This window comes from Osmia bicornis, chromosome 14, assembly GCF_907164935.1.
Source record: "Osmia bicornis bicornis chromosome 14, iOsmBic2.1, whole genome shotgun sequence".
In the NCBI taxonomy this organism is placed as follows: domain Eukaryota; kingdom Metazoa; phylum Arthropoda; class Insecta; order Hymenoptera; family Megachilidae; genus Osmia; species Osmia bicornis.
The window spans coordinates 6,495,797-6,516,163 of record NC_060229.1 but is presented as its reverse complement, the minus strand read 5'-3'; the positions used below and the strand labels follow the sequence as shown (position 1 = coordinate 6,516,163).

The following is a 20,367-nucleotide window of genomic DNA, read 5'->3' as shown; positions in this document are numbered from 1 at the left end:
TCGTTTTTATTACACAGGCTGGAGCAGTAATTATTAACAATGATTATTGTAACTGTACAAAATATAGAAAAAATTGTATAAAAAGTTATCGCGTAAGAAAGTAGTCGGTACACGATTTGTAAACCATACTTAATTAAGTTTTTCTCTTTAATCGATCAGTGCACTTTTTCTTAAAAATTATTTACGTAGACTATCATTCATGACGGCAAAAAAAATGAAGACACTTTGAACATTGATAATGAATCGGAACTTACGCACACATTAATGACAATGTAACTATCATTTTTTTTTTTTTTTTTATTCAATTATAATTTTAGAAATGATTGAGATACGAATAATTGCTGATCCATCCTGCATACGAACAATGATTAACGAAAGGAACGAAGTGATCGGCCAACCAAACGAATGGCTTTATTTTTCGCACACAGAATTGCATACTTCTACGTGGAAATGCCCGTGAAAAGTGCCTTTCAGAAAGAACGAATGTGACGATCGATCGGATGAAAGAAAAACTATCAAATCGCTGATTACTCTCATTCGAGCACGTATCACCGACACAACATGGGTGGTTCACAAAATTAAAATGCTTCAGGCAGTACGTGTAAGTTGTCCTAGGAAATTTATTATAAATAATCACATTTTTTCTTCTTATCGTTCACTATACAAGGCTCCGTTTGTTTTTCTCTTCTCCTCGCTTCTGTGTGTATGGCTCTCATATTATTTTATAATTGCTTCTATCCATCTTTCATTTGTTAACTTTTGCCTCACAAAAAAATAACAGCGTTAGCACCCCGAGCTCCCGATCGCACAGGAGAATCCCAAAAACGCGTTTCAACATTCTCCATCTTCGTTCTCGTTTCTTATTCGCGGAAAAAAAATCCCAAAATCAACGAAAATAAACAAGCGTCAACAAAAGTGTACATACGTTCAATTTTTGTTTGCTTTTTTTTTTTATACTTGAGACACATACATCTCCGCTTTGTTCATATGCAATCTTCTTCTTTCGTATCTCAAATGTACTTTGCGTATGTTTTTTTAACTTTCTCCTCGTATTTCTCTCGTCTTGACGTGTATATAGGATGGCTCGCACCGTTCCAAAGCCCAGCCCCGGAATTCAATAACTTTTAATTATCATATATATATATATATATTTATATTTATATATACGTATCTTAATTCATCTAAACTTTTGTGTTCGTTGACGTACGTTACCGTTGAGCGAAACGATTACTCTCAAACAAAAAACACGGCCCAAGCGGATCATCAACCATTTTTTTTTTTTTACTTCGAAAGAGTCTCTTGTAATCAATTAAGTTCACCCTGTAATCGCTGAACTTATCAAGCGATTCGTGTAACAGTATCTCTAGGTACTTTATTCTTCTCGTTAAGGTTTGTCCGGTTTCAGTATTCCAGTGCCCTAATCTATATATTCCCGTGACGAATCAACGGCGATCGATAGTAAAGCTTGCACGCTAAATGAAAACAGCACCGTGTAAAAATAGAGCGAACGCGCGACTATAATCCGCTTCCGAGTCGACGTCTCGCGTGAAAATAACGAGCGTTCTACCTCAACTATCGGTCTCGTCGCGCGAACTCCCGGGCTTCCCACCTTCTTCGATTAAAAAAGAAAACTTAAATACAAAAACTGGTGCTAAACGTGTTTGAGCATGTCTCACGTATGAAAATAAATCTCCGCGTTACGAAATCGGTCGCAAGCAGGAATTGTTTCTTATGGAGCGTGCATCCGGTTCCGCGATAGGACGAACAACGACATACCTATCGAACGAAACGGGATTACAACCTGGGCCTTTCGAAGCTTAGGGCATGTACGTAATCGATGATGCGTAACTATCGTACATGTTCTTCGTGTTCTATCCTAGAAAACATATTTGATAGCGTAGCTGGGCCACGAAACGGAGAAAGGCGATGACGTAATATGATGACTGTTTGTCGTTTTGATCAAATCAAGGAAGATTTCAGCTTTGATCTTGCGAAAGGGCACCGTACTTGTTACCCAGAGAGAGCTTGGGCGCTTGAGCTTGCGAGTCTTGCATGCTGTACGATCTGCTTCCCCCTCTGTTACGCACTTCCTCGAACGTACCTTCGTCTCGTTTCCTAAAATAAATTTATCATTAGTTAGATAAATAGATTATTGAAACACACAATTAGCGTTTATCAATGAGTATAGTTAATCCATACCGCCTGCCCCATGGTCCAATGGGTTCGTTGCTCTGTTGCTGTTTCGAGTTCAGAGTTGGGAAATATTCTTCGCTATGTATGTCTGGTGCAATATTCCTTGCCCGTTGCCTAGGACTGGCAGCCACAGGCTGAACGTTCCTTAAATGTGGTGGTTTGTAACTACTTCCTGGTGTAGCAGGAGGGGGAGGTGGGGCAGCTGCTGCTGCTACTACTTCCGGTACTTCTGGTTGCGGAGGGAGTTCAGGCTTTTTCCATGGACCTAAATGCTTTGGGCCTCCTTCTCCGGATTCTCCGTCCGAACTATTATCCATCGTACCTTTCTCATCGTCTGACTCTACATCTACAGATTCGTTAATAGTTAAGTTTCCAATCTTCAAGCCAGTGTAGTCCTTCTTCTCTTCCTCAAATTCCTTCCACTCGTCTTCATCCTAACAATAATATATATTCTAAACATGTGACACAGAGGAAAATTATACACGGTGCTTGTATGGGAGAGGAATAAATGAATGATTTCTTTAAGAAGATTTCTTAAAGAATTTTATTAAAGAGTATTAGGTAGAAGAATGAAAGGTAAAGGTTTCTCTTTCGGGGCAGATTTTCAATCGAAATAACGTGCACGATAATAATCTCGAACAGCTGCTTAGTTTCAGCGAGTTTTCAACGGAAAGTAACCTCGCTCGCGTTGCAATCCAATTATATAACAAACAGTCTGATGCTTGGACATCAACATGAGATGAATCACGTTAAATACCGAGGACCTAAATAAGCAGATTAAATTCAGCAATCGTAAGAATGACGTTTGCACGAACAAATATGGCAGCGACCTGTACCATGGTATCTTCAGTTTCACATTAGGAATGCACAGGGGGTAAGAATTGGATAAGTGAAAAACACAGTAACAAAGTAAAGCCTCGAAACAAACGGATATTCACCTCGGTCTGTTGGGTCTCCTCGCCTTCCGGGTTCATAGGTTTGTCTTTCAACTTCTTTCCCGTCCGTTTTCCCGTCTCCTCCAATTTCTTCGCTATTTCCTCTGTGGTAGTAAACTTCTTCCCCTTCGCTTTTTTGCGATCCTTTTTCGCGAAGAAATCATCTAAATCAGCCATGCTGTGATGACTTTCGCGGTGCACACGCGATTATCCGTCGAGAAGCTTTTTTTTCACGGGAGCACGAGAAACAGCCTTAACACGGAATGATCGGAGACACCGCTGCTGTCCACATGGGCTTGTCTTGGCCGGAAGTCACAGAGTTACTTCGAAGTCAATGTAATTTCCAAATACAGCTTCAACTTTCACAAGGGCCAGTTTTCTTTATATAAAATGCTTGAAGAATTTAGACTGCTAGATAACGAACCTTTCTTATCCTTGTATATCGTCCCAATTTTACGGAACATTGAGAAATTTTCAACTGGTGAGTGAATATGTGGCGCTGACTGTCTAGCAGAAGACCTATACAAAAAAATCCAAGGGCTACCTAACCTATAAATAATATAGCGTGCTTCGAAAGTACAAAGTCATTCGCGTTGTTTCAAAGAAGCTGAAAAAAGCTATCGTGTTAGATTACTTACGGATTGTGATTTCAACCCACGGAATCCAGAGAAGGGGTAACACGTGCTAAAAACGTGACTATGCAGAGGTTAATTGATCCGCGATTGTGGTATATATCGTACGCCGTCGATGGCGCTACGGGTTATCTAGTACCACTTCCGGAATACAAAATGACAATCTGAGTTGTGCAATTACATCATTTTTAGACGTTTTTTTAATACAGTAAAAATAAACCGCATAGATTGATTCCTTAATGAAATAAAATACTCGTACCATATTTCTCCTCTCTCGTTTCATAACACTTTTTTTGACATAATTATTTCAAAACTATTAATAAAAAATTGAAACCTATTTCTGTATTACTTAATAAATATAGATCATTCTTTGTACTAAATACTTATATAAAACGTGTTTAATTTTTTTATCAATTACCTCAGTCCAAATCGGTTTCTATCTATCATAATAGTCAATTCGAAATTGCGCTATTTTCAAAGAACAAGCATACAGTTATTAAACTGCAATTTTACTAAGGAAGGATCCGAATTGCTTCGCGATCAAAGTTCAAAGAAGATAAAATTCAAGCGAATCGCTGTAGATATCGCGGGGAATGTAAACTATTTTGAAGTTGGCGCCTTGGTAGCCCCACTTTTTTGTTCTTTGGTAGGGGCAACGCAGCCGCGCATATGGAAGAGCACCACATATAGAGGATTCCTTACTTGAAATGCCAGTAATCGGTTCTAGCATTGCTTCAAAGCCATCGTGACTGGCGGTGTCTCCTGTCCTCGTGCCGGCATACTATACTGAGAAGCCTCGCTATTTAACCTGGCCCACAGTTCATTTTCCCGTTAGTCTGACAGTTTTCGTGTGTTTTAAAGCGGCAAGAGAAGGAGGTGCTTGGCACAGGTTGGCCTGTCTGATCGAGATCGAGGGGAAACCAAGCCGACCGCTACAGAAGGTTCATGTGTTACGACGCACGGCAAAATGAAGCTCACGCAAAGGTGTCTAAGGAACATCAACAAGATGCTGGACTTTTACTCGCAATTCAACCCCTCGCCGCTTTCGATAAAACAATTCATCGATTTCGGTGAGTGAGATGAAACCGATGCTCGCTTTTTGGCGAACGTTACATTTCGTCTATTCGACCCGAGCCGAGACGAATTCCTTGCTACCCTCCCAACGGTTTTTATTACTTGCCCTTCGTGTACTTGGTACATCCAGGGCGAGACGCGAATCGATCGATCAATGACCTCAAGAACGGGTGCATTGTTTTCAGCCTTTCTTTGATAAAATCCTAAGAATCCCTTTGCCATTGTCCCTGCCGTGTGCCTTTGTACACGCTAAATAAGGACGGTTTACACCAGGCAAACGGGTAATTGCTATGGCATTGTTATACCTTCAAAGTGCTACGTTGACTATAGCATTAGAAATCACGCGGATTTCTGACTTTTCTTCGAGATAGCCTCCGGCGAATCTTAATTGATAATTCGGCCAAGTAGTTCGATAAACGGTGTCGCGCTCCTTGGCCAAGTCTCCGATTAAGCGAATACACGATGATGTAATGGTTAGACGTATAAACAAAGACATCACGAGTTTACTGTATATGCTTACTCCGTTCACTGGAAAACCTTCGAATGGGTGATTGTATCTCTGTATCGGTATGTAGAGGGGAACAGTGAAAAATTAATTGCTTCTGACCTCGAAGAAAATCACGTACACTTTACTTCACTTCCTTTTTTCATTGCAATGATATTGAAGAAAAGATTTCCTTGTTTACTGCACCTGAAAGAGGTCAGTGGTGGGATCAACGAAACGTCGACCCACCTACAAGTGATGGAGGGCCATGTTAACCTACATAATTTTAGGATTGAAACGCGAGGAATATATATTTGTTTGTTAATTTACAATTAATTTAATTAAAAAAAAAAAAATAATCTGAGCTAGACTTCAAGAGTGTAGATGATTATCCTGTTTTTGCACCTTGGAAAAATATCAAGAAATTATAAAATAAGTGAAAGGAATTTGCAGTACTATTCCAGACGTTCTTTTCTTTAAGGATAAAATAATAAACTTGATCCTCGAGGAAACAAAACAGACGTCCACGCGGGCGGACTGGTTTGGATCTTAATAAGGCAACATTCGCAAGGTTGCTGATCTTGTATTTTCTTCTATCGATCTCTGAAATGTCACTGCACTCTTGTGTCACGAAGCGACAGCTCCTCTTAATCTGAACACGCTCGACACTTTCGATTCCCAAATTATCCGACTGGTTGTTTAAATTAACTCTCGTACTATATCGATTCCGACAGCGGCGCGATCAATCATTTAGCCACGGAGGTCGCTAATACGACCAGGATTAATCCGTAAATTCCTGCAAATTGCTCTTGCATCATTTATCAACGACATTGATCCGCATCCAACACAACGCTCGTTTTCCTTTGAATAAAAACATGCGTATGTTTCGTTTTTGAGAGAATTATATTTTTGAAGTATGTAGGGTGACTTGGCTGGTGAATGAACAGTTAAGCTTTTCTTCACTTTCAAACAAGCATCAAAATATAAAAGATGTCCTAATTTATTAATCAAACAAGAATTTCTAACAGAATTGGGTTTAACTCTTAGCTGGCACACTGGGATGATTAAGACCCCAACCAGTAAAATATTTCCTGCGAAGAAGCTATTCATTATTTTAATTTGAAAAAATTCCTAGATAATCTTTGAAAGTTGTTTTAACATATTTCATAGCTAATTTTAATAAATTAACTACTGAATATGAAAAAAAATTGAAAAAATGTGTTTTTACAAAAAAATTGTTGTTGTCGTTATCTAAATAAATTTTCCTTTCTTTTAGACTTAAAATCATTGATTTTAATAAAACGGCAAGGTAGTCCTAAATTTAATATGCATTTGTAATATTTAATTTTTTCAAATTTTTAACAATAAATTACTATAACGATCATACTGAGAAAGAATGATCCCGAACCTGGAAATTCACAGAATTATAATTTTCAGTCTAAAGGGGTGAAAATTGTTCTTCAAGTGTTTTTTTCTTTTTCTCCGAAAACATTGGAGATACCAAAAAATTTCATAAGCAAAAATTGTTCTTTTTAATACATAGTATTTTTTCATATTGAAATAAGTAATTGTTCTTAAACATTTTTGCTTATAAGTTTTTGTAATTGTTTTAATAATTTCTTGCTTCAATATGAAAAAATACTATAAATTAAGACGAATAACTTTTGCTAATGAAGTTTTTCGACATCTCCAACTGTTTCGGAGAAATTTTAAGGTGATTTCCATCCTTAATTACGTTTTCAGGAAAATTTCATAATTTTTTGAATTTCCGGATTCGAGATCATTCCTTGTAAGAAGTAATACTTTTTATATTTACATACAAATATCAGAAACTTGTCCGACTCAGTTAAACGATATTCAGCTAAACATTTTGCCGTCTATCACAGTATTAACAATAAAGAAGTAACCTTCTTAATTGCTAAAGTGTTGATGAAGGTCGTAACAATATTTAGTATCATTCTCAGACTTTGTGCCTTTTCTCATTCAATAAAGTCTCGCGTGTTTGGTTTGCGGATCGTGTCTGTTTTCAAATTACAGGGTCTCGTAAACACGCATCCAAGTGGTATCCAGTTTCATGGTCGCTCATTGTACCACTCTCACCTTAATGAATCGATCGTACACTGGTAATATCCCATCTAAAAATCATAAGACTTTGAAACTTCGAGTAAAGATGCTTATAAACATGTTTGGAGGTCGTGAAATTCGCGTTGATTCGTGTTGACACATGCACTTCTGACGTCTGCCTCGCGAACGTCATCGGAATATACTTGTACGTTTAAAATTAGTAAGGACGCTCGATTTTCACTCGAAGGACAGGATGTAATTATTTTTCCTCGAGAACGATTCCTGCGTTATTTTCATTCCTATGTATATGTACACCGTTTGTCAGGACCGGCTCTGAGATTTTGGGGGTCCGAGGCGAGCTCCGGAAAAGGACCCCTTCACACATTGTATGACATAAAAAAAAGTACCTCAAATAAAATTTATAAAATTAACATGGGTATACTTCCGAAAGGCCCCATCACCCCAGGACAACCAAACTTCGGATTTATAGTAATTGAGGGACGAGAAATCGAATGAGACCATTTTCAGAACTGGCAAATAATCCGTGGTTAGGGTTAGGGTTAGGGTTAGGTTAGTCATTTTGCGCAAAAGTGCGTTCTTTTCGAGATAATAGGAAGGTCCAACACTTTTCGAATACTCTGTATGAAATATACTTACATTCGGCCTGAAAATCAGACTGTGAGGTAGTGGGGCTGCGCAATCGCGGGTATACTTCCGAAAGGCCCCATCATCCCAGGACAACCAAACTTCGGATTTATAGTAATTGAGGGACGAGAAATCGAATGAGAGCATTTTCAGAACTGGCAAATAAACCGTTCTTGAGATATACAGGGTATTCTAAAAGTGCGGAAACCCCTTATTACCTTGATAAGAACGCATTTTCACGGAAAATGACTAATCTAACCTAGGTTAGGGTTAGGGTTAAGATTAGGGTTAGTCATTTTGCGTGGAAATGCGTTCTTATCAAGATAATAGGGGTTTTCGCACTTTTAGAATACCCCGTATATCTCGAGAACGGTTTATTTGCCAGTTCTGAAAATGGTCTCATTCGATTTCTCGTCCCTCAATTACTATAAATCCGAAGTTTGGTTGTCCTGGGGTGATGGGGCCTTTCCGAACTTTCCCCATTGACATTAAAGCTTGTATAACTAATTCAGATTTGCATTTACATCGATTAATATTCAAGTGAACATTACTCTCCTTGCATTCTTAGACGCCAAATCGTCTTATGGGGGCCCTGGACCTTGGGGGCCCCCCCCTTTATTTTTTCTCCTTTACGTGAGGGAAATCTTCCAAAGACACCACCAGCCCCCCAGGGGAGGGGCAGTGCGGGATTTTTACCCGCTAAAACCCCCACGGTGGCCTACTCGATTTATTCGAGTACTCGCATTTCGAGCCGAACAATGATCGATTGCTCGAGCCGAGTCGATCGCTTGAATTTGCCGAGCTACTCGAAATCGTCGAGCTGTTTGATATAAAAGCGAGCTACTCGAAAAATTCGAACTACTCGAATATATTCGAGCAGATGTTTAACTTAATTATATTCGAGTAGTTCGAATTTTTCGAGTAGCTCGCTTTTATATCAAACAGTTCGACGATTTCGACTTGGCTCGAACAATCGAAGCGAGTTCAGCCCGGCTTGTAAATTACGAGTACTCGCACACCTCTAATAGGGAGGGCCCCGGGACCTCTGAAGAACACACCGGGATCCCCCACAACCTTGGGGGGCCCTAGGCGGCCGCCTGGTCTGCCCAGGCCCAGGGCCGGCCCTGCCGTTTGTTTAGTCAACACATTAATGATTACATGTGTACTTTGTAATGATACTTAGTCTCTCCTTCGATCCACTCCGTCTGTCTGCGGTATGGAATTAATGACACCGGTTTATTCATTGTTTTCGATGCACAAACCGAATACATTGAACGTCATACGTTTGTCTAGACTCGACGGAATATTTAACCTTCGAAGAACGTAGTCGGGTCGATCGTGATTCAGACGGACAAACCGTGAACAGCGGTCTCTAAATTTAGGCATTCAATATTTTAATACAGTACAAAATATTTCATATTTTGCTTTCTCAATTATTCTATTTGTGACGTTGCTCAGCGATTACCTCCGATGGCAATCAACGCGTTAAAGTATCTAGGTTATCGTTGAATATCCAATGTCTTTAATGTTATACAATGGGCACACATATCGATACACTACAATAACATCCTGTCTCGCCTTTGATCCGTTCTGTCTATACTGCAGAATTAATGATATCAGTCTGTTCATTGTTCTTGCCGAACACATGCAAAAACTCGCGCTTCCGACAACAAGAGTTCCCTCTTGTTATTGTATCGCATTCGGTTTGATACGACAGGCCTCGTATTCAAAAGATGCGAGTTTGGGGAGGAGGTCAAGGTTGATTGTACCAATCGGTTTCGAATAAACGAACCAGTCCCCCAATTTCGGCCACTGTCATTGGTCCCTGACGTTATTCGCGAAAATAGAGTGCAACGATTATTGCAGTTGGAAGCTTGCCACTTTCGTAGAGACCCTTGGAGTTTGAACCCAGGAAAAAATCCGCCTCTGAATTCATGCCCACCTATCTGTGACGTGAATGAACTAATAAAACTCTTGTTTATTATTCGAAACGAATCTTATACAAGTGTTCATAAACTCAATTTCCGCCAATATCGATCGAATTTCTAATTATAGCTTTGTAATTGACGTACTTGCGTCATTTCCAGCTAATTTGTTTTTTTTTTTGTTATTCGTTAAAGAACATTTGCATCAACAAGGAGTAGCTTTATCGCGTAACCTCTGGCCACGAAAATAGCTGCGATACAGTTTAATTTCTATTTTCTAATGAAAGCTAAACGGTAATTACTAACATTGTGAGCCTGTGGGGCTAAGTCGCTAATGACCTGTTGATGCGACTATAAATTAAAATAAAATAATAAACGGTAATTATTCAAGTAGTTTGAAGCTTATTGTAACTAATAAAGAATACATCCCCAACATTTTGACAACATTTCATAATGTTTTGAATATTTCTTGTTAGAAGTAATATTTTTTATATTTAGATACCTACAAATAGCAGAACGGTATTAATTTCAACTTATGGTAATTTAGATAAGTACTATCTTTGAAAAAATTCTAAATGTTGCTAATGCCTCTGTAAACAAGTTTAACAAGACTAGTCGTCAAAAATACTCTGAAATTATATTGACACTAATTCGCTATTCGAAAACTGTTATCTAACTCGCTGGCTGAGTGCATCTTCTGTATGCAGCCTATGCAGTCACGGGACGTGCATCGGCCTGAATCGCTCGTATGCATGGCCACTGTTGCATACCGAGAGATTAAAGCTTTAAAACTAAACAGTTGCTTCCTGCCTGGTTACGATCGTTTCTCGACCATTCTAGAAGCGAAAATGAAACGGTGGATCTTCGCACGATCGTGAACGCTACACTGATGATTAATTGTTATTTTCACAGCAATGATAAGATTTGCGTTCTTATCAGAATCGTTTAAATTTAATCGTCTGGCAATTTAATTTCGTTCAATCTGTTTCCAAAATTATTACAGAATAATGGTCCAAATTTTTGGATCAACAGCTGAGTCATATCTTGATTAAAAAAGCGATAAACGAGGCAGGAAATATTGATAAAAGAATCGAGAGGTGATGTTATTTCTCTCCCACGCTTGGTCGAATGAAATGTCTCGAGTAAGTTCTTCAAGTCTGATAATGAGTCGCTGTCTGGTCGAGTTTTTACGTCGTCGATGAATCAAATTTGCGAGGAAAGAATATATTTTTCTTCTTTTTATTGATCCAACGACGTAGAATAATTGATACACGCATCAACAGGAACTATACTTCCTCTAGTATTAATTACAATAGTGTCGAGTTACTTTGTTCCACGAACAAGTCGAATTTCGTTCAATAAAATTTTGTATTGCTTGCAAGATCGCTGGAAATCATGAATAATTCATAATCCTTTCGACAAAGCTGTTTGAAAAGCAAACGTGAATATGTAGTATGTATAGCTGCTTCTAGAAGGCAACACATTCCCAAACTTCTCTTTGATCTGATCATTTCTGAAACTTGAATATACACTTTCTAATACCGATGGAGATCTGTTTCACTGATAATTCCAGAAGCATTTCACAAAATAGAACACATTCACTTCATAGCAAATATTTCTTTGTTTTTCATTAAAATTATTTGCTGAACAGTTTATTTCTTTTTTTTCTTTTAGATGTTCCATTGTGAAATGTTCCAGCTGTGTTTCCGAATCCCCCCCAAATTAAGGGGAGACATACAATTAGAACTTTCAAAAAATGCAAAATTTTTTTTTTTGCATAAATTGTTAGTTCAATTTGTCAAGAATATCATCCCAAAATTTGAAAAAGAAATTCAAAGTATTTTTGAAGCTATAGCCTCTGAGCGTGACACGCCTCTTGAGCATTGCTGAGGCCAAGCAAAACTTTAAACGCGTTTTTCTCGAAACATGATTTTTAGAATTGGCGGGAAATGTAACTCAAAAACAATTCAACCGAACTTTCTGAAATTTTTATCACAGCTTCAGAACACTATTACCTTGTCGCTAAACCTAATTGTTTGTGTAAAAAGTACTTTTTTATTGCAAAAAATATTGAAAAACTACACAAGAAAACCTCTAAAAAATGAACATTTTTTCCAAACGCATGTAAATCTTCCAATTCGCAATTTTTCAAATTGTATTTAGGTTCAATTAGAAACTATGGGTATAAGTAACAAGTTATTTCTGTTTCCAATGTTTCACAAGGATAGAACGTGCGCTACACGTCACGCCGATCTCCATCTCCCGCGCGGACCTGTTCGACTATCATATCAATAAGACGGCCATTTTGAAAAACTAAACATTTAAAAAAATATGATTTTCTTCCTTAATATACATGCTAATAGATGCAAAAGTTTCAAAAATGTACGACTATTTCTTCCTGTTCAAAAAAATTCCGCAAAACCTTGCAAATTTATGGCTTCCAATTGTATGTCCCCCCTTAAGAACTCAAGTTCTGTATATAACCTAAATTGACTACAAGAAACCGATTAAAGTTGGTTTCAGAGCTGGATGTCTTACCGTTTTCGAGATGTCGTGGTAAGGTTAGGTTAGGTTCCGTGTATGCGCAGTATCGAATAGCGCATACGTAGTCCCAAAATTGTACACTTTCTTACCGCGATATCTCAAACACGGTAAGACATCCAGATCTGAGACCAACTTTAATCGGTTTCTTGTAGTCAATTTAGGTTATATGAATACAGAACCTGAGTTCGGAAATGTTCCTAATCGTATACTTGCAATTACTTACATTTGTTTTATGAAAGTATGTTAACCCTTTGACTGCTATGGACGTACATATGCGCCAGATCAAAGGTATCGGTGCTGTGGACGCAGATATTCGTCCTTAATGTGATAAAATAATTTTTTTAAAAATGAAGAAATAAATTGAAAATCGAAATGAAATTTAAAAAAAATGATAAATGTTATTAACTTAATTTTTATTTCGTACATACGGTACGTTTAAGCCTATAGTACTATTTAGCACTCAAAGGGTTAAAAGGTAATTTGCGAATTTCGCTTCATTAATCGATAATCACTAGAGTAGGCTAATATTATTTATAATTGCAATTTAATTTTCGTTTTTTTTTTTTTTTATTTACCAAACATATTCCTCAAATTATCAAATAGTAATTGAGTTCTTCTGCACGAGGTTGATTTTTTATTTAACCGATAACTAACTACGATAATTTTAAATCATATAAATTTTTTTTATTGTTATAATAGGAAGCCAGAAATATGACGTTCCCTTTATGTTTACGAATTTTATTGCACCGTTAATGTACTGACTCATACTTTCAGGAAAAAACTATTTATAAGAGAATGTTTCAATCTAACAGCTTTATAATAGAGACGAATAGGAAGTAGCCATTATGAAATAGTAAAGAGTGATTATTCAAACATTCAATTGAATGACGATTTCATGGTTTATTTACTTAGTTTCGATTTATCCGAAGTAGTACAATCAATAATAAAGAGGTCAGCAACGTTGCACATATAAAAATAACAATATCGTGGTAATTTTTAGTCGAAGATAAAAGACCTTGGTTCATCGAAGAGAATTGATTGAACGTGGCTAAAGGCAGATAGTTATCGAATCCAATTTATGGTCCCTATCGTTTTCCCGATTTCAGAAAGCACGTCGTGCTTTCTAATTTCGTTGCTGATTCTCTCGGGATTTATCGATCGTCGTTTGATCCCCGACCTTTCGATGGAAACACGATTTTCCATGTGAACGAGCTTTTAGAGAAATTTACGAGACGTACCCTTTCGTTTCTCTCTTATTGTTCCATTTAGACTTTACAGCCGATGCTGTTGATGATAATTCTCTTCGGTCACGTGCAGTTTGCAAATTTGTACAGCTTACGTAACGTTTCCCGCGATATTTACGATGAAACCAGTCTCTTTTTACAGCAACCGATTTTGCAAAAACATACTCGAGAGAATCAAAATATTGTTTTTCTGCTTAAAGTCAGACATAATCCCTAAAAGATCTGAAAAATAATGTACCGCTGTTTCATCAAGCTTCTGAAGATTTATGTTTCTCTATTGTTTTGTAATTTCGGTGAATTAATGCTTGTCTCCTTATATCACAAGGTTTTAGTCTCCCAGACGTAAATAAAACTAAAAGCGCTAATCGATTCACACCGATTGACGATAAAAGAAACGTCGGGAACTCTGTCTATAATTCTATGCTAAAAGATACGTCATTATTCCTGACTTGTAGAATTACAGAAACCATTTGTTATCGAAGTGTTAATAAATTTGACGAATGCATCTCCTGTGCGATTAGAATCTGACTGACTACTCGCGGATCAAAGCTACTAATTACAGACTTATTCACCCTCGACTAGGTCAAAAGCTTCATTATGAAATTCACCGTGTTCGTTACCTGCTTTTCAATCAAATGAATACCGATAATCAAAGAGGCGATACGAGGTCAGGTCGTAGTTTTATGTTTTAACGCTTTATTACTGTCGAGCAAACAGTTATTACGTTTTTTCTTATCGCTAATTATATAGTTCCTCTGAACTTCATTGCACCTCGTTCATTAACCTTTTTTATACGCTGGTGTATTAGTTTAATATATACGACAAATTCGAAAGGTGAAAATTACAGTGAAGAATTATCTTCACATATGTAGGAGAGGGGAGGAAAAAGACGATCCCTGCCCCACACAGATCATTGTATAAAGGATGCTTGTGGGGCTTATAACCCGCTCTGCCGTTCCCAAATTTGCTCTTATACCGGCGGTGTTTAAGGGTGCGATAGCGCTATTATATCCATCTCCCAGCAGCCACCCTCTCAACCAAGTGGCGCCAGATAAGGTCAGCGAGTACGGAGGGCCCAACAACACTTGACTCATTGTCGGCGTGTAAAGAATTTTGGTCTAGGACGCTTCCACTTTAACAAACTAATCTGAGTAGGTTAGAAACTACACCCACCAGGCGGCTTCATCACGCCCACAGCTATAGCCCTGTTTGCCACCGGAATATCCGGTGCCCGGACCACTCCCCGAGGAGGACGGGTTGGCTGCAAGGCCCCGAACGGCACCTTTGTGGTCCTCCTGCCCCAGACACCTATCATACCGCAATTCGGAACTTCTACAGGGTGATCCTCTCGCCAGTGGACTCAAAGGAAATGCCGCCACACCATTATGAATGGACCCAAGCCCTTTTCTCGACGGGGGTGCATACTGTGTCCGTGAAAAAGTGTCGATGACAGAAAAAGGACTTGGGCCACTTTATGCTATTGTGGCGGCACTTCCTTTGAGTCCACTAGCGAGAGGATCACCCTGTATATGTATATTTGAATTGCATGCCGGGCAACCGCTTGCGAGAACACTGTTGCCGATCATCTCGCCGCCACCTAGCGGTCCCTAGCCCGAACTAAAGGCGTCCGGAGAGACGAAACCCTATCTCTCCCTCCACTAAACGCCTACACATAACAATGAAGCAGGAAATTACCGAAAATTATTGAATACAAAACGACGAGCAATTGAGCAGCTCTTATTATTAATTAATAATCATTCAAGGAAACAGTGTATTGATCACCTACTTCTTACAGCTTACTATTTATAGAAGCTTGAAATGTTTCCACATTGTTATTTTCTACGTAAAGAGGCTCAGAATAGTCATAAATAGAAAAATCAAACATAGAAAATGCAGATATTATAGATCTTACGAAACTGATGTTTTTTCCCCTTTTTCTAAATGATGGAAAATTCAGACTAATAGGAATTCGGGTAGTATATGAGACAGTGAACTTTTGAGAGAAATAAATTTATAAAACTAAGGTAAAACATTAATAATGATGATGAATTAGACATAACAGAATGTCAAATATAATAAGACAACCACAATTAAACGAAGCGTTTATTTTCTTTTGTTCATAAATGGTATGATAGTCATTAAATCTACAATTTGCCTTTACGATCTTCAGAAAATCTTTTACTGCAAAATATGCACATTTTATATGTTCATATGTTCATTTTATTATTTAGTAATAAATTAAAAAATGTAATGACATAAGACTGTCCCATATTGCCACGAATCAAGTATATCTCATATTTCTAACAATTTGTCGTTTCACTATCTATTATGATTTTTCATAATCAAAATACAAATACTTCAAATATCCTTTGATATATTAATACTATGATTATTATACTATAATATACCCTGTTTTACTTTTTTTAACTCACAAAATAAACTAAAGTTTTCACTTTAAGAAGCACGTGTAGAAACTCTTTATTACTAAAAGTTAAGATGTTTATTAAACAAAGCAATGATACCTATCGAGAATAATTGTTATAGAAGATTATTTTACACGTCGTAATACTTGATATTCAATCATTGTTAACCCTTACCTGGCACAGAATAGTATGGCTGGCACACTAGGACGATTATGACTCCAACCACTAAAATATTTCCTGCGAAGAAGCTATTCATTATTTTAATTTGATCAAATTCCTAGATAATCATTGAAAGTTGTTATAACAGAAAAATCGAAAAAATGAGTTTTCACAAAAAATTCATAACTTTTTCAAATTTTCATATAAAGAGCTAAAATTTTAACTGGACACTCTTAAGATTGAACATTTTAAGGGAAAGAATGGTACAAAAGTCGTGGTTTCAAAAAAGTTATTTATTTGGAGGGTTGAAGGGACGAATTTTAGCCAAAAAGAAAAAAAAGCTGAATTAGCTGAGGTCGTTTCATATCCGGCAGTGCCAACTAAGGATTAAAAATGTCCTTGGTATCTCATATTTCTACCCTATTTCTCGTATTTATACCTTTTCCTCTATCTTGTAAATCAATATCCACAAGAGTGTGGGAGGAAAAGATGATGAAGTATTGAAAAGAAAAAAGGAATCAAAGGTCAGTGAGGTTTCTGTAATTCATTACAGTTCACTGCAATTCGTCGCATTTTCTGACCTTCCCGAACAGTCGTCACGAATTCTTGGCAGATCAGCCTCGAGGACTGTGCACCGTGAATAAAAACCTATTTCGGTGTCGGTAGCGGGAATCCATTTAGACGATTACGCGTTCATACCCACACAGAAATACGACACATTCGGTCAAAGTCCAAACCGCTTGGAGGCTCGTCACGTCTCCCAGATACGTAAACAATTGCGTCGCTTTTTCATTGTGTTATCACGAACACTTCTGTTTCCCTTTGTTTCCTCGCTTTCAGAATACGCATCAATCGATCTAATTTCGCAACGTTCTGTCAATTATTCTCGTCTACCCTCCCTTTTTATTATCGTCCTGCTATCAATTCAATAAAATTTAATATATCGTTAGACTTCGCAATTTCCGAGCTTTTTTTGTTTCAAACACTATCTCGTTGTTTGGCAGATTTTGTTTACTTCTGTCTGGATTTCGTACGAGATTATAGAAAAAATATTGCAATATTGTGGGCCGTACCAAGGTACACATCGCGACGAGAGGAGATAATGGATAAGAGAAAAAACACACGGTTATCAAACTTGTTTATCATTTTTACAGAAAGCAAATGGCTCTGTGAACGCTCTTGCGAATGAGAGAGATTACTTGACTTACGAATAATCTTCTAAATATATTATTCGACCCGTGTTTATCGAATATAAAACGTTAAAGGAACGTAGATATTTTCCATTATCTCGATTGAACCCTTGTGTCGGTAACTTAATTTGTAAAAGAGGTAATTGGAAAATATAAGTCATCGAAGATAGCAATTTCATGGTTCACCTACAAACGCGTAGACTTGGATGCAAACTGGTAATTCGATCTAGGTGCACAGCTGACTTCCATCGCAGAAAATCGTAATTTCACGGCAATTTATTGCTGTAAATCGATTACACCTGGCAATGGATCAGCTGTTCATCTATCCATCTTGTTTAAAGAAAATGTAATTTCTGCTCGGTGGAAAAGCTGTTGAAATATTTCAATTTCATTTATCTATGATAGTATCCAGGGCCGGCGTGACCTTTTGCGGGGCCTGGTTCAAAAATTTTGTGGAGACGGAATACACATTCAAATCGTATACTTAAATTTCACAATAAGGAATTATTTATTATAAGCAGAAAGAATGTTACATATATTTTTTGTAAAATGAATATTACATAATTTTTCTCGCTTTTTTCGCCGCAAAATCGTTGTTTACATCAAAATTGATTGAGTTTGCTACTTCGCTTTCTATTGAAAGAATAGCCAGAGATGTAAATCGGTCTTGGCTTATTGATCACTGAAGATAATTTTTTATTAGTTTCAACCGCGGGGCCTTTCAAACGCGCCGGCCCTGATAGTATCTATAGCATCGGGTAAACGTACCACTGTTTGTCCATGAAAATTGTCGGACTCGAGGTTGACACAGGATAAATTTAATCCAATTAAGCAATGGGATCGAGTTATCGACAATGACGCAAATGTGGTCATATTTTACATGCCTGCTTTCGCGATGATCAACGTAAGCTTGCTTACAGATATTTCTTTCTGATGCAATGAAATGGAATTAAAGCACGTGATGATTTTTATAAACTTGTAAAATTCAAAGTTCTTAGTTGATAGCTTGATAGTAGATAACACACTTGAAATTGAAAACGAATGACCAATTTTATTGCAACAGCTTACATGACATAATCAATTGCTTTGAAAATAAACTTTATGTCGAATGATGTACTCGAGACTGATTAAAATTGTTATTTAACTGGTAACACGTGACAGGATAGGAATCGGTTATTTCCGTATTGCTCTTGAATGACTAACCATGTAATTAACACCCGTATGTAGTACATATATATACGTCGGCGAAGGCTAATAATTGAGTTGTTTGTTTTGGAACAATTATACAATAAAGTTGTTAACAAAAAAGGAACTTAATTATTGTAATTACAAGTTATTCACCAGTAAAACTTATCGTTAGCATGCTTCGTTGCGCTTGACAAGTCGAAGAAAATCGTCTGAACTATTACGGGAGAACTGCATGTTCAATTACCAATATCGTTTAACGACAGTTGTGTTAACTAGGTCAGTAGCCACGTTTTACCGACGATGCTTATTGATTCGTGAACGTTTTACTGACGACACGTAATAAGGTGTAAGGTAATTTTATTGTATTTCGCAAATCGAAAGAAGAATGATCGATATTGGGGTCTCTTCAATCCCTTACCAACTAGTGATGTGCGGCCCGACTATTCGGGTCAGTTCGGAAAACATCGGGCGGGCTCGGGCGGGTGTCCGATACATACGTGCAATTGGGTAGCCCAACTGTTTCGGGTCAGGTCGGATAAAGTCGGGCAGATTCGGACGAGCTCCTGCGGGCCGCGGATCGCGGCCTAATTCTTATGTACAAGTAACCCTCCTACAACACGGCATCCTATAACACGGTTTCGTTCTAACACGATAGGATAAATTGCGGGAACCCTCGTATAGCACTGCAACCTATAGCACTGTTTCGCTCTAACACGATAAGAAAATTGAGAAAATCTTTGTACAACACTGCACTTCTACAGTACTGGATAACATGATTTTTGTTTAACATATTTAATAACTAAATTACTTAATAATAATAACGGGAAGGAATAATGAACTATAGTGCCTTTACATGAAAACATATAAATAAATTATAATTTACTCATTTATAACTCTATTCCGATGTTATAGCGGAAAGCGTCATGCACAGTTTATACGCCATCCGCAGCGAGATTTGCCGTCTCATTATAAGTAGTGACGAGGAAGAATTTTAATAAATTAAGGATACATTAAATGAAAATAATATTTTTTGTGTTTTTTTTCATTTTGTGTTATATTTTTAATAAAAATTAAGTTGCTTATATAGAATTTAAAAAAAAACAATGTTTATTTTTAATAAGTTCTCGGAACGTAACCCTCCTTTTTGTATTAGGACTGGGTCTCATATAACACGATTTCACACAACACGGCATTTTCTAGGAACCTATCTACCGTGTTATAGGAGGGCTACCTGTACTTGTAAATACTTGCAATAAGCATGTGCAAAATCTGTTTTATGTGGAATTTTGGAATAAGATAATTTTTATGTGGAAAATAATACTTGTAACGAATTTATTTGAAATGAATTTCATTCCATGTCACCTGTATGTTCATTTTATACAAAATAGATTTTGAACATGCTTATTGCAAGCATTAACAAGTACCTACATGAGAGTTGGGTCGCGGAGCGCGGGAACTCGTCCGAACCTACCCGACTTTATCCGACCTAACCCGAAATAATCGGGCTATCCGACTGCACGCATGTATTGAATCCCAACCAGGCCCTCCAAGCTCCACTCTTGTGATTTTGATGCAAATTTTAGGTTTACGCCTCACTACCAGGAGGCGCTGATGTCACTTCTCTACATGCATAGCTTGTATCACTGATTTTAACACACAACTAAAGA

At 37.5% G+C, this 20,367-nt stretch overlaps 2 protein-coding genes across 5 annotated transcripts in view; one reads left to right on the top strand and one right to left on the bottom strand.

Moving 5' to 3' along the window:
• Positions 1-602: 602 nt before the first annotated feature.
• On the bottom strand, positions 603-3,870 carry LOC114880710 (protein CDV3 homolog). Of its 2 annotated transcripts, XM_029197008.2 has the most exons (5): positions 3,767-3,870; positions 3,553-3,647; positions 3,132-3,451; positions 2,200-2,627; positions 603-2,115 (listed from the first exon to the last, which is right to left on the bottom strand). In XM_029197008.2, the coding sequence occupies exons 3-5, from the start codon at positions 3,303-3,305 to the stop codon at positions 1,977-1,979; spliced, it is 741 nt and encodes a 246-aa protein (XP_029052841.1). In that variant the 5' UTR covers positions 3,306-3,451; positions 3,553-3,647; positions 3,767-3,870; the 3' UTR covers positions 603-1,976. The 2 variants fall into 2 exon arrangements, with proteins under 2 accessions (XP_029052841.1, XP_029052840.1); XM_029197007.2 differs by having other exon boundaries at positions 3,132-3,677; positions 3,767-3,864.
• Positions 3,871-4,461: 591 nt separating this feature from the next.
• The window catches only part of LOC114880709 (pyruvate dehydrogenase (acetyl-transferring) kinase, mitochondrial), a 29,856-nt gene continuing 13,950 nt past the window's right edge, over positions 4,462-20,367 (top strand). For 2 of the 3 annotated variants that reach the window (XM_029197004.2, XM_029197005.2), the window contains exon 1: positions 4,463-4,830. In XM_029197004.2, coding sequence (XP_029052837.2) covers positions 4,728-4,830 — 103 coding nt within the window. In that variant the 5' untranslated portion in view covers positions 4,463-4,727. Of the gene's footprint in view, positions 4,831-20,367 lie in introns of all 3 variants that reach the window. The other variant, XM_029197003.2, reaches the window with a different exon arrangement.

Bases quoted from the DNA above. Each gene is read 5' to 3' on its own strand.
- LOC114880710 (XM_029197008.2), bottom strand. From the start codon at position 3,305: ATGGCTGATTTAGATGATTTCTTCGCGAAAAAGGATCGCAAAAAAGCG. The intron at 2,628-3,131 runs GTGAATATCCGT...TATTATTGTTAG, and splicing joins AGGAGACCCAACAGACCGAG to GATGAAGACGAGTGGAAGGA. The intron at 2,116-2,199 runs GTATGGATTAAC...AATTTATTTTAG, and splicing joins ATTGGACCATGGGGCAGGCG to GAAACGAGACGAAGGTACGT.